Here is a 15,025-nt window from a genome sequence, read left to right on the forward strand (position 1 = left end):
CTCTTTACTCATTTATTTAGTGGGGTGTCCACACACCTTGTCATTCTACATATACATAGAGGTATACTGGTGGCTTTACAGCCTACATTTTATTGATTATCTCTGATCCCCACGGTCAATTTGGTCGTTGCGACAGTGCGACGCAACACCACTGACGCTAGGTGGCATCAAGCTAAAAAAAAAACGAATCCTATCTGTTGCCTCTTTAAAGATCTAAGACATTTTTATGCACTAAATAAAACATATATCTCTCAAATTTTGGTCACAGATTTGTTCAAATCTGTATTTGTGTGAACCTTTTCCAAGATAATCCATCCACCTGACAGGTGTTGCATATCAATGCTGATTAAACACCATCATTACTATACATATATATAGGTGTGTCTTGAGATTGTCACAGTAAAAGGCCACTCTTCAATGTGCAGTTTGATCACACAACACAAAGCCACAGATTACCATTGGTGCGCTGACTGGCACGATGCCATTTTATGTAATGATGCTGTTAAAATCTGGTTGAAATCAGCAGCTTGCTATGTCACAACGGTCAGGTGGATGAAAAATGGGAGCAAAAACAAAAGTGTTGCGTTTATTATTTTTTTCTCAGTACAAACAGTTTGCACCATAGTCATTGTAGTATGAAAATGGGGAGAAATATTTATTTTTTTGTCTTTTGTTGTCGTGGTCACATGGACGTGTAAGAATTCCCAGTACTTCCATCAGTACGTGAAGGCAGCTATAGTGTACTGAGGAGGAGGGGCAAGTATGTGGAGGGGAGGGTGTTGGTGGAGCACACTCTATCTTTAGCTCAGCTGTTAGGTCACTGACACCGTCAATTTTTTTTTTTTTTTCCAGCTGAACACGTTTATTATCACAATGACAGCAATTTTATATAGTTTTGTGACTGTGGACATACTTTTGCTGTCACAGCTTAGACTTTGCACAACTTTAGGAACTAAATGTTATTATTTTATGACCGGAAAGCAGCATGTTTCAAATTGGGACTGTGTGGCCTGTAAGCCTGTAAATGTTAAAAATTTTATGGTCATCAGGGTCACTATCATTTGAGTAATTAAAATTTTCTCATGCTAAAAATCCTTATATGTTCCTTATTATTTATTCTACATTAAATGAACACAAACAACATAAATTTAAGAAATATTAATATGTTTATTGAGTTGAATACTAGTACTCATTATCACATCAAAACAACAATTGTTACAAATAGACAATAAAAATGTAAGTAAGCTTTTTGGTAAAACGTAATTTCAGAAGGCACATCTCTTAAACATAGTGGTAAATATGAGAGCAAAATATTTTGTTTATGCACATTTGCACAGTACAGAAGACTGAGAAATAACTGATGTGTGAATATGTCTCATAAATATACTGGGATTACTGTATATCCCTGTTTCATCAGTTTGGACAGATATGTAAAACCACAAGCTCATGTTTCTTAAAATGTCAAAAATCAGCTGTGCGCTATCCAACCCTGACTTCTCTTTATTGACTATCATGAATAAGGCATAGAAGCACTGAAAGAAACTGAAAGAGCAGAGAACCCGAACGGAAGTTTGCATCAGGGCCTATGTGCTGAAGCCTGTCGGTAGTTACCACTGATTTCATCTGCTACATATGAATGGAGACTAAGGACTAAATACCTTTTACTCTGTGGCAACACAAGTTTCACAGAAATACATGAAAAGGGCACAACCACTTAACAATGCATTACATGGTGGAGGGCACGAAACAATGCTAATGCAAAGTCTGTTATGACCAGCTGAACTGTGAAACAACAGTTGGTTAGATTGGTTAGAAGAAAAACACTTGGTTTAAGGGTTAGGGATTAAGGGGATGAGAACCACTTTTAAAAGTGACAAAAATTGCAGTATTTTGGGGCGTCAGTGGCTTGGTGGTGGGGCGGGCGCCCCATGTGCAGGGCTGTTGCCGCGGCGGCCCGTGTTCGGCTCCGGCCTGTGGCCCTTTGCTGCGTGTCACTCCCTCTCTCTCTTCCCCCTTTACGCTCGTCTGTCCTATCAATTAAGGGCTTAAAAATGCCCAAAAAAATGTCTTAAAAAAAAAAAATTGTAGCATTTTGGAAAGTAAGCGGTGCGTTCTTAAACATTGCAGGGTGTGTCAGGTTTGTCCTGGCTCACCTCCGTATGAAATTTGGTTGTTGGCTTTCCCTGGTATTGAAATTTAAGTGTGAAAATTTCAAATAGTTACAACTCATAAACTAAGTGGTACATTGTTGTGCACATTTACGACCCCCCATTGGCATCTTGCAGGACACAAACAGCAGTCTCCTGGTTAAAACTCCGTGTTTGTTTGACCTATCAACCCTACGTTGACTTTCTCACTCTTTATACTTAATTTGTGTGTTTACCTTGACAAAAAATCCTCATTGACTTTGTATCACCATTGTTTTCATGATGCCAGCACATAATTTTAACACATTTCATGGCAACCACCAAGTGTGCACTAAAACTTAATATCCATGTGTATTTTATGAGATCCGACTGTCTATCTATGCGTTTGAAAACTGTAAAATACTGGCTCTCAAAAGTGCACATAATTCTCGTCATTTGACACAACTTTGTCTCATCAGATAAATTATGAATGTCACACAGTAGAAACATGATATATTTATATTCATCAATACATTTTACCATTTATCTGCATATGGTTAATCCTCATAATCAATGTTAAATATTCAGTCTGAATTATTGAAAAGACATGTAAAGAAAACACAAGTAAATGCTGTAAAAAGTTGTTTCAAATGATAATATATGAATAAATTACGGGAAAGGAGGGACTAATATATTATACAGTAAAATTCAATGTAATATCTTGCATTGTGTTAGTCACTCCCCCCCCCCCCCCCCCCCCCATGAAGTTATCTGTTGGTTTTACTAGGGAAGACATCCCTGTACTTGTAAAAGATTTTCCAAAGCTGATGACAACAGGAGCTGCAGTGCACACCTCCGGCCTGCAGAGTGCAATGTGTGTTCACAGTGTTGAGTTGAGCTTCAGTTATGCTGTGGCCCTGGATGTTCACACTGATAGTCCAGAGTCTGTGATTTACAGGCCTGTAACCTCACAACTGGGTGTTCCTTTTGACATCTATACCCTTCTCTTCGCTGCTGCCATTGTGATCAAACTCAAAGGCACTATTTTCCACAGCATGTCCCATCTTTTTTTCTGATTCACCATCACCAGTTTCCAGGGATGGAGCCTCACTGTCTTCATCAGATGAACCATGGTGAAAACACCTTTTATATCCCTGGTAGGCTATGGAGGAAGAAGAACATGGATTCACAAACACTGATCAGTCATCTTGACATGCATCTTTCGAAAAACACTGGGCTTCAGTGAATAAGCCTTTTCTCTGAACTATCATCTAGGACTTGTCCTGCTCTTGTTCTACAAGTTATTTGTTTGGGAAAACTAGAAAATCTTTAAAGAGATGGTGAATAATACAACAGTTGAAGGCACTGGTCCATGTTTGTTGAGGTTATACAGCCATCAAGATGTATACAGACCAAAGTTTGCTTCAGAAAGAGGACTGTGTGAATTTATTTGGTTGTGAAATGACCCAGCTTTGCTTACTTGTGTGCTGTGACAAAAAGCAGGAAGTACAGGAAATAGCCCGGGCTGGGTCACTAGCAGCTATGGCAAGGGACTAACAACGACATTCCCCAAGGCACAAATTACCTCTACCTTACTTCTTACCACATACTGTATTGTCATTAACTTTGATCATTGTCCTTGACCTGAATGCAGCCAAGTAGCATCCCTCCTTCTCGGCTGCTTGTATCCTTTTTCCTTGCAGTTATATTGACGTAGATTGCACTTTTATGTATCAAAGACCAAACATTTTCAGAGATGAAACAAGTTGGAACAACTTCCAACCAAAGAAAAACATGCCCCCTCTCTTTTTTCAAGGAAATAAAGGGGGGACAGATTTCAATCTGACCACATATGTCCATTTTAAGTATGTTCTGTAACACAATGGCGACATCACCATATTCATTGTGACCCTTGGATCATTACTTTATGTACAGGAAACAGAATCTGAAAAATCCTTGAGTTACAGAACTTGTCAAAGTTGAGGGATGAAGTAGCAGGGATAATTGAAAAGGCAAGGGGATTAAAGTAGCACATCTAATGTGGCTGAACAACACATATGAACCACTTCTTTTCTAGTATAACCCTGCCCTAAACGCTCCACTGACACCCAGAGACTTTGTTCAACTGTAGCTTTATGGAGGGGTGAGACAGCTGTCACCAAAATGCTACTTAACTACTATGCTTAACTGTGTATGCATCTGCCTACTAAACTCACCTCCCACAGACATCATTGCCATCAACAGCTGGAAAATGCTGTAGATGAGGGGGAATGCAAACATGATCTCCAGCTCAGCAGGGCCGAAGGACAGCTGGACAATGGTGCTGCACAGCTGGGCGTTCTGGAAACCTGTCTCCAATGCGATGGTTCGACACCTGAGCAAAACAGGAAATGATTACCAACCATATAAGTAGGTACATTTATTAGTATATGTGTTTGGTGGTGCAGTAGTGGTTTAATGATGTATAAAACTGAATTAAACTACAATATACCTTTGTCAGTATCAAAAAAGAAAAAGATTTAAAGCTGCAAGCAACAATGAAAGGGCTCTTGCACATTTGCACACGTCAGGGGTTCTGGCAGGACGCTAGTCGATATCGTTGTGCATTTTCATGAATATTGGATGCTGCGTGCAGAAGTTAGATGGAATTCCTGGCTTTGAGTGTATGGTGCTGGAAGCTATTTTCTGCAAGTTGTATAACAACTGTGTATCTACTATTTAGCGCAAGATAACTAATTACACATCATGTTGCTGTAGATGATGTGTAGACCACACCACATAAATTTCATGTAAATCAGTCTTTCTGATTTGTCATCAGTTGGTGGCGCTATGACCATGAGTCTGTAGGGGCAAGTAGATGCCTGCAAGCCTGGACTTTTGTTCAGCATGTGAAATTTTGGGCAGTTACAATAGCTTTCTGTGTCATGTAGAAACAATGAAATTCACCACGCTGCCCCGGGGGTGCCTTTACTGAAAACACAAAAGCTTTATGATTTGGCATTGTGAAGGTCTTCTGCTGCCCAATTTTGAGATGGATCTGTCGAATCCGCTAGGAGGAGTTTCATAAAGTTCCATACCTGTAAAGTGCCTAAAATGGTGTGTTCTCTCATGACCTATGACATCATGATTCAAGCTATCATCAGTTAAGTGTCACATTAGTCGGAGGGTTTTACCACCCTACCTGTACCAGGGTTGACCTGCAATGCGGGCCAAGATGAACCCCAGGCTGAAGCCAATGAAGGGGTAGACAGTTCCAATAATCCACAGGGCGGGAGAAATGGTCCAGGAGGACTGGTAGAGAACTCCTCCAACTACAGCTATGATGATAATGAGAGCAATGCCTGCAATGGACCCTACCTGTGCACAGCAGACACACAGAATTTTTTTCATTAGATTAAGCCATGCAAAATGTAAGTGTCACAACAATCCCTTGATCAAATATCAAAAAATATAGAAGTAAGGCTTAGATGTCACTCTTTGCATGAAACATTCACATGGATTCCTACCTTGAGGATCTTTTTTGCCCACAGGGGCCGTTTGTTTTTAACATACATTCCCAGGGCAATTGGGATGAGAATGGACACTAGAGTAATACCTGTGGATACACATATTTTATTTCATTAGTTAATTATAGGATTATAATAAACCTGTGCAGTGCTTTGGCACAAAACTACAAACTGACTGAACAGCATATTAAAACAATAGGCGTGGAACCCCTTATAATAAACCATATATGCCTTAGAAAGCAAAATGAAAAAAAAGAATATGAATTTAGCTTTATGGGTTAGTATTCGACCATGAGTTGCCTACTTACCAATACTGTCATATGGGATCTTGATGGTGTCGCTGGAAGTCCAGGTGGACGTGTAAATGAACAGACAGAGAGGCATCATCCCCAGGGCCAAGATAGAGGAGCAGGTTGTCATACTGATGCTAAGGAAGGGAGAATATGGACAGTGTGTTTATCAAACACACACACACACACACACACACACACACACACACACACACATATAAATATGTATATATATATGTATGGGTATACCAGGTCCACCCCAGCTGGTTTCTTACCTTAGGTCCATGTCTCCATCCAGCCAGTAGCAGATAATGTTAGAGTTGGAGCCTCCAGGACAGCAGCCCATAATGATGACGACAACTGCCTGCACAGGCAGCACATTGAAGGCCAGTGACAAGGCAAAGGCTGTGAAAGGCATGATGCCAAACTGGCAGAGGAAGCCGATGAAGATGCCCCAGGGTCTCCTGATGTGGCCCCACAGCTTTTTGGCATCCACAGTGCAGCCCATTGCAAACATGACCATGGCAAGCATTACAGTAAGCACTATGCTCATCACCAGGCTCAGTGTTTGATTGAAGTTACTGTGAAACAAGCAGTTTGCGCCTGAACACACTGTGGAATGAGAGTTGCAGGCAGTAGGCACTGCAGTCGTCGTCTCAGATATAGACATTGCAGAATATGTAACGGGAGAAGAAGAGGATAATCAAAGGCTCTCAATCTGAAAAGAGAAGACTAGATGAGAATTCCCTCAGAGCTTGCAATGCTTAGATTCCACGAGACTACTCCAGTTTCTCCCTCCTCCGATATCCAAGAAGATGATGGTGATAGTGACAAGAACCATCCAGCTCACTGCTCTTTATGCCTACCCTGCTACAGCCGAATACAACGGGGAGGGGAAATCAGTAGGGAAAAAAATCAAAAATTAACCAATACTTAATGTTTTTATGGGGTCAGTGTTCAGAAGCACCTGCATATAAAAAGAGAATTATCCTGAAATGTAAAATGTGATTGCATCATGCACCAACCTTTAGTGCCCTTTGGTCTTTTAAAACTTTATTAGACGGCTACGCTATGCAGTATCATCATCCGCCAGTGCCAGTAAAGAGGGAAGATGCTTGTTCTTCTCAGTAACAGGGCACTCCATGTACGGACAAGGCATTCTTTGCACAGTGCCCATGAAAATGACCCCCCTTGCCCTCTCTTTTTAATAAGGAATATATTAACTTTTAATCACACCAGGGTTGTAATAAAGATTAACTGACATTGTTTTATAGAAAAAAAAAGTCTAAAACCAAGTCTTTACAATTGATCTATGTTTAATGTCAAATGTGGAGCACAAAATAAACGATTGTTAAAGTTTACCCAAACACAATAGCTGGTTTGTCATTTTTCTCTTGAAAGTTTAAGGACCATTACAAAACATTTTTTAATGTGGTTATAGAAAAATAGAAATTATGGGCAAGGAAAATCTAGAAGAGGGAAAGGTCATGATGTTAATGACAGTGTTCATGGAGCCAGACTTTGGTGTCAGTTTGATTGGAGTCAATGGAGCGAGCACAGCAAATCACACTATATCTCATCATATCTTTAATGTTTCTGCTCTAACTGAAAAAAAATCTGATTTATAACTTTTGATTAAAAAACATACATTATGTGATGTTGACTGATGTTTTTTTATATAAACGTGTGCATTTATTTTCTTTGTTATTGGCCTCCAAACCATTCATGGCTCTGTCCAGCAACTGCATATACCAAAAAATCTTCAATTAATAGCCCAGGCCATTATTTGCTTAAATCAGTGAAATCAACAGGCCTATATTTGGGACAGGCCTTTTATTCCTTTTACATAAAACTGTTGCTCAGCAAAGATGCAAAACACAATCAAAATGTTTATTTACACCAGTATGAATATTACTTGTATATCAGGCTGAGGTCATATATCAATCATGAACCATTCATCTGCTCTAGCTCCGACAGACTCTGATGGAGTTACAGTACTCGAGGATTATGGCACCCGGCATACCAACACAACACCACTTTATCCTGTTAAAACAATACTCACAATTTGGATTCATCTATCCATCCATTTTCTAACCGCTTATCCTCTTGAGGGTCGCGGGGGGGGCTGGAGCCTATCCCAGCTGACATTGGCCGAGAGGCAGGGTACACCCTGGACAGGTCGCCAGACTATCGCAGGGCTGACACATAGAGACAAACAACCATTCACACTCACATTCACACCTACGGACAATTTAGAGTCACCAATTAACCTATCCCCAATCTGCATGTCTTTGGACTGTGGGAGGGAGCCGGAGTACCCAGAGAGAACCCATGCTGACACAGGGAGAATATGCAAACTCCACACAAAAGGACTCCCACACCCAGGATCGAACCAGGAACCCTCTTGCTGTGAGGCGACAGTCCTAACCACCACACCACTGTGCCACCCGATTTGGATTCATTTTTATTAAAATATCTTTTGATTCTTTTGATCTGAAGACACCTATGAGCTAAAGGAATATGAATAATTTACAGGGTAATCGAAGAATGGACACATAATCTGAGGTAGCCAACAACCCGCTTTTATACATCTGAAGAACTTCTTAAAAAATCTGCTTGGCAACCAGATCAGGCTTCTAATCAAGACAGGCATTTATTTGTTAAAATGTGTAGCCACACCAGGCATAAAAGGGACTGGGTTTTTTTTTCTTTTTTTTTTCTTTTTTAGTTTTACAGTAAATTAACTCAAATCCCTATTGTGTCCAAGAAAGCTATTGTAGGCTACATATATTGATTATCCATAACTAATCAAACTTTAAACTGATAGTGATATATAATAATATTCAGGAGGGTTAACATTTGGTCATGTTTCCTATTATTGTAAGGAGGTGGTGCTGATTGTCAAATTGTTACCTTTACAATCACTTAAGAGTACTAGCTACTTTGTTTGTCAATGAACAAAGTTTGCATTTGCACTTTGTGTAGCTAACTTTAGCCACCAATTTTCTCTGTTGAGTCGCCACACATGAATCTGATCCATAAATGTTAGTATGCAATAATTCTGGTGAAGGTATACAAGAAACTTACAGAGTGCTGCGGTGTCATGACTTACAGTATATGTGTGCTAGCTAATTAATGTTAGATGACTAACGTTAGTCTGAATGTAAATCACTGTAGCAAACTGAAAGGTATCAGCATAGTCAAATCCTAGTTTTGCAGATATTTACCACACTGAAAGGCCATATCATTGAGTCCAGCAAGAACAAGGATCAGAGCTGTGAAGAATTGATTTGGTTATAATTTCAGCCTGGTCAGTGAAATCATGTTAATGAAATCATCAGTTATTATTAATCTATATCTAAATATTTAAACATAATTTCTTTTTATCTGGTGGAAGTATTTTTCAGTAAAGCTAAAACAACATGGATAGAATGAGTTATGGTGTGATTTGCTGGGCTTGCCCCATTGACTCCAGTAGAATTGGCACCAAAGTCTGGCTCCTCGATCGCTGTCATTGGACCACTACATTTCCCTCTTTTATCTTTTCCTTGATTATGGGAAGGATACAGAACAATGCCCAAGATACTAAATGTCCCTCATAAAAAAAGGTCAATCATTTAACAGTTTGAAATATGCAAAAACACCATGTGTGTGAGAGACCCTGACTGACTCACAGGGTTCAGTGGCAACCCTAACATTGAAGACACTATATAGCAAATGCCACACAGGTGATTCACCAGTCTGCACAAGTCTTACTGAAAAACAATGCTAATGTCCTGGAATGGGCAAGGCCGAGTCCAGACTTCAATTCCGTTCAGAATGGGTGGTAAAATTTGCTGTTATCAATGTTGTGGAAAAAAAAGCTCAAAACTACATTGTCCAAGTGTGCAAAAACTGAAATGGGCTAGACCTACACACGGCCTCACAGCTGTAATTACTGATAGAGTTAATTCTGTTATAATATGATATTTTTTGATATAATATAAACACTTATGCAGTCAGTTATTGTTTTGTACTTTATATATTTTTACCCTCAACTCATATCAGTTGTTGTGTTGTAAGTCTTTTTAGTGTCAAAAACTCATATCTTTAAATTATATATCCACCCTGATTCAACGTTGTAAAACAGTAACACATTAAAAGATCCAAGTTGCAGTGAAAATGTTTTATAGGCACTTTACAACAACACATCAGAGTGTGGAAACAATAAAAAAGTTTTTACTCAGGTCCTTGTGACTATGGGTAAACAGAGAAGTCTGACCAATTGTAGCCTATATGTGGTCAAGTTTCAACAAAAGTCAAAACTCTGCACTAAAATGAATTATTTTTCTTCAGAAGGTCAACTGTCTGTCAGTAGGAAAAGGAAACACCATGACTGTGTTGTATTACAGTGTGTCAATCATTTTCCACCACATAAAATTCAGCATGATATGAAGCAGAAGGACCTGGCTGTGTTTACAAGACGTATTAAGTATTATGCACAGATGACATGTATGTTACAGTTATTTTTAACATCTTTTCAGCAGCTAAGAATGTCATTACGATGAAGGATCTTCCAAACACATTTTTTTTAGATATTCTTTTTTATCACAAATTCCTCACAGTGGCAGCTGCACTCTTTGTCATCTGGTTTAAAACAGAATGAAATCAACCATCCATTATTTATGATAGTCTAACCAGTGCAATTGAAAAGTAAAACACATCCATAACACTATTATTATGATATTTATAATATTATATTAATAAAATGACGGTACATTACTAATAGGAATAATAGGAATTCTTGGATAAAAAAAATTACTGATCTACTAATTCATGTAGGGTAACTGGAAATTTAATTAGAGGGTTCTTTAGTCTGGTAACAGCAGCAGCTTGTTGCATAGATCTCCATTAAGTAGTAATTATTCATGACAATTTGGCAGCATTCCCCAATACATAATACATTCATTGCAGCATTTTTCAGTATTATTGTGTCAGGTCTCCTCAGCATTTTTGATTTCAAGTCTCAAGTTGAGTCTCACAGCATACAGACAGGGGGGGGGGGTGGTAGAGATACGTGGGAGGGACAGCGGCTTTCCGTGACAATGACAAATTGTCATTAACTTATTACGTTATAAAAAACGATTAAAATATGGACTTACCCATGTTTAAAATTACCTGTTGAAGTGAAAAAACGAGTACTGACGGGAACAGACGAGTGGAGTCGATGTTTAACCAGTGCGGAGAGCGCAGGAGAAATGTGCTGCCTGTGTGGACAGTCAAGCGCCTACACTCGCAGGACTTCCGCAGCACTAACGCGCTCAGTGTGTCCTTAGCGTTAATTATAACAGCCAACTTATTGAAAAATGTCGGGTTTAAATCGGGCTCGGGCCCATAATTACAGTTAATTGGACGGGCCGGGCCAGTCCCGGACATAACGTGCACGGGCTCGGGCTGGGTCGGGCTGAATTTTTTGGGCCCGAACTAAGCTCTAAAGCCTGATTTATGGTCCTGCGGCGTACCTACGACGTACCTACGTCGTTGCCGTGACGCCGTCGTGAACCCTTCGAACTTCTCCGTCACTCCATTTCGTCGCGGTGCAATTCACCGCCAGAGCAGTAGGAGGCTGCGTTCCTTTCCTGAAGGGTTATCGTCGTCTCTAGTTGATAATTTGTTTATCTTCCGGCTTTTCCGGTCACAGAGAAATGAACGCGGAGCATGGACAGACGGCTCCGTCCGTATCCATATCTGTATTGAACGTTGAACATAATGCCAGGGCGCATTTCTCCACGCCGTTGACAAGCGATTCTGCTCCCAGCTGTTGTTTTTCACTGCCTGGCTTGACACATTCGCTTGCGGCTCGCGCAGAAAATAGACCAGACGCTGAACTGATTGCTGCAAATCGAGAGCCTGCCACGGAGCTTCCCGGCGCAGCCAGTGTGGATGACACAGTCGGTTAACATGGGCGCCGAAAGGAAACTGCCTTCACTTCTCGGCGCTTCGAGGCTATTCGCGGCGCTTCCGTGGGCGGTGTGGCCCTGGCGTAAATGGGCCTTAATACTGCAACATCTACATCGCAACAGAAGATGTTTAAAGATGGCGTAATCTGGAAATACCGAACCGGAAATGCGTTGCTACCAAGCAAACCAATCACAGCCCTCTCGGTCTGCGCTGGATCTGCGTCGCCTCGACGTGTAGTTACATTTTTGGGGAGGTGCACGTCAGGCTACGCCGGGGGCTNCACACACACACACACACACACACACACACACACACACACACACACACACACATATGGGCATTTGAGGGTGGCGATCAAGCTGCCATACTGTTGGAGATGCAAACACCCGGGTCAGAGATACAAACTGCAAACACTAAGTGACTGATACGGATATGATAGGCATTTTTTAATCACTATTTTTTGGTAAATGCCATCCGATTACATTTCTATGTTTGAGCCAAGTGCTATGGCACACTGTAAACAGAAGTTGAAGCTTTGTGGACTAAAAGATTGTCAGTACAAAGTGTCTGGTGAAGGTCACTGGTTGACTTTGGAAATATCTGGCCTACCTGATAGACACTCCTGATGCCAAGTTATGGGCCAAATCACAATGTTGATTTACAATAACTCATGGATAGAAAATCGTCACGTCACATACAATAAAATCAAATGGTGCTGAATGGCTACTAAATGAATAGGTTTTATTTTCCCCAGTGCTTCTTGCATAACCCCAGTGTCCTTCGTTCAGGTTTTTTTTCATGAAACAAGGATTCAGTAGGTCACCACTTCACCATAACTATGAAGTGAAGAAAACAGCAATATTCCAGAGTGATAAGCAATTGATCTTGGCGATCTCAACTTTGCTAGCCTGTTTGTTTGCACCTTCAACACAATGGCGGATCATTCCGCAGTGAATTATGGGTAGAGTGTGACGTAAATGTAGATGAAAGAATAGCCCAATAACCCCCATGAGGTGGGGGCCTGCAGCCCAAACTGGCCCAACCCCATGTGTTAACAACAATTATGATAAGAATTAAAAAAGTAATTTAATTTAATTTTTGGGCCGGGTTTTTCTTTTTCCACTGTCTGAAAAAAATAAAAAAATAAAAAAAAATACAAAATTGGGTAATTATTTCCTTCCCCAGGCCCTACTGAAGAGTTTGTGCCTGCCTCCATCTAGAAGGGGTAATGCTCAACTCTAAAGTTAAAGGACAATCAGTCAACAATGAAGAGCATTTCACCAATCAGTTACATTTTATGAATACATTTTCAGAGTTACATACACGAGACCCTGCAAAATACACAACCTTTATGAGGCTTAAATGTTTTTGTTCAGACTGTGCCAGACAAGGTTTGCTTCAGTGTGGATATTGAAACTTGTAGTTTGCTGTACTGTTTAACCCTTTGAAACCTCAGCAAACTGATTTGGTTTCTTTCAAAAACATAAGAAGGCAGTAAGCAATGAAAAAGAAATGACCCAAAAAATTTGCAAGAAATTGAAATAAAAAATAAAAAATTAAAAACTAACTTTAAAAAAAAAATAAAAAAAATTAAGAATTAAATTAAAAACAAGAAAATTATTTTTTTTAAATGGAAAAAAGAAAATAAAGTTAATCCTGACCTGGAAAAAATGCTTAGAAATTATAATAATAATAATTTTTAAAAAAAAATAAATTATAAATCTATTACATTTTTTGCAATTTGTGGGACATTTCTTACCAAGTTGCTTATTGCTTTCCCCCCCATGTTTTTGAAAGAAATCGCACCAATCTGTTGAAGTCTTAAAGAGCAGCGCTGCACCAGGGACATAGAACTGCTAGCAATTAGCATCCAGCCATACTGAATGGACTTAGATTATACTGCATGAGCTGTGTAAGAGTTTGCAAACGAATGTTTCAATATAGTTTTGCTGTTGTTAAATGCAGACTGTATTTAAGATAAGATATGATAAGATACACCTTTATTGATCCCACAATTGAGAAATTCCAGTGTTAACAGCAGTCACATATTTACTTCAGTCAATAAAGGATATTGACTTTTTGGGATTCTCCATTCACTGTGGAGGCACGGGAGAGAAATGCTTTTAAGAAATTTTATCTACAAATTCAAGGTGACACGTGCTGAGTAACTGATACACACATACTAATTTTGTGGGTGAAGTATTACATTTAATGTATGGTTTCACATTTCATGTATATTTTACTTCCTAACTGTCAGACTCTGCACAGTGAAGGTCAAACATCCAACTGAAGGAACAATAAGCAACACTCACTTTTAGTGAAGGAGGCCTTTAAGTTGCCTCTGTGCATCACATTTGAAGTACTAGCAATAGAGCAACTAAGAGTTTGAGCCTTTTTCCCCACTGTAAATACACTGCTCAAAAGAATTAAGGGAACATTAATCACACATCAGATGTGAATGAACACATTATTCAAGTTGAAAGTCTTTCCTGATGTACATTGTATAATTTGTTGAGCACGAAGTGACATAACAACGGCCAGTGGAAACCAAAATCATTAACCTACTGAGGGCTGGATTTGAAATCACACAGAAAATCACAGTAAAAAACTGAAATCACAGGCTGTTCCAACTTGTTTGAATTTTATCACAGCAACTCATAATGTGACTCAGAAGTGTGTATGGCCCCAACATACCTGTATGCACTCTTACCAACATCTGGGCATGCTCCTGATGAGTCAGCGGATGGTGTCCTGGGGAATCCCCTCCCAGACCTGGATCAGAGCATCAGTGAACTCCTGGACAGTGTGTGGAGGTACTTGGCGGTGTCAAATGGATCAATACATAATGCCCCATGGGTGCTTAATTGGATTTAGGTCAGGGGAACAAAAGAGGCAGTCAATGGCATCAATGTCTTCATCATCCAGGAGCTGCCTCCACACTCTGGCTACATGATCAGGCATTGTCCTGCACCAGGAGGAACCCAGGGCCAGCTGGACCAGCGTAAGGTCTGACAATCACTCTGAGGATTTCATCCTGGTACCTAACAGCAGTCTGGGTACTATTGGCTATGACATGGAGGTCTGTGTGACCCTCCAAGGATATCCCCAGACCATCACTGACCCACTTCCAAACTAGTCATGCTAGATGATGTCACAGATAATG

General features: G+C 40.0%; 1 protein-coding gene across 1 annotated transcript; it reads right to left on the reverse strand.

Annotated features, from left to right (window-relative positions):
* Positions 1-1,147: 1,147 nt before the first annotated feature.
* Positions 1,148-6,722, reverse strand: slc10a2 (solute carrier family 10 member 2). The gene is made up of 6 exons (XM_050048353.1): positions 6,198-6,722; positions 5,941-6,059; positions 5,633-5,721; positions 5,308-5,483; positions 4,343-4,500; positions 1,148-3,288 (listed from the first exon to the last, which is right to left on the reverse strand). Exons 1-6 carry the CDS (start codon positions 6,590-6,592, stop codon positions 3,095-3,097), a joined length of 1,131 nt encoding a protein of 376 aa, XP_049904310.1. The 5' UTR covers positions 6,593-6,722; the 3' UTR covers positions 1,148-3,094.
* Between the last annotated feature and the right edge of the window lie 8,303 nt (positions 6,723-15,025).

This window comes from Epinephelus moara, chromosome 7, assembly GCF_006386435.1.
Source record: "Epinephelus moara isolate mb chromosome 7, YSFRI_EMoa_1.0, whole genome shotgun sequence".
NCBI lineage: Eukaryota > Metazoa > Chordata > Actinopteri > Perciformes > Serranidae > Epinephelus > Epinephelus moara.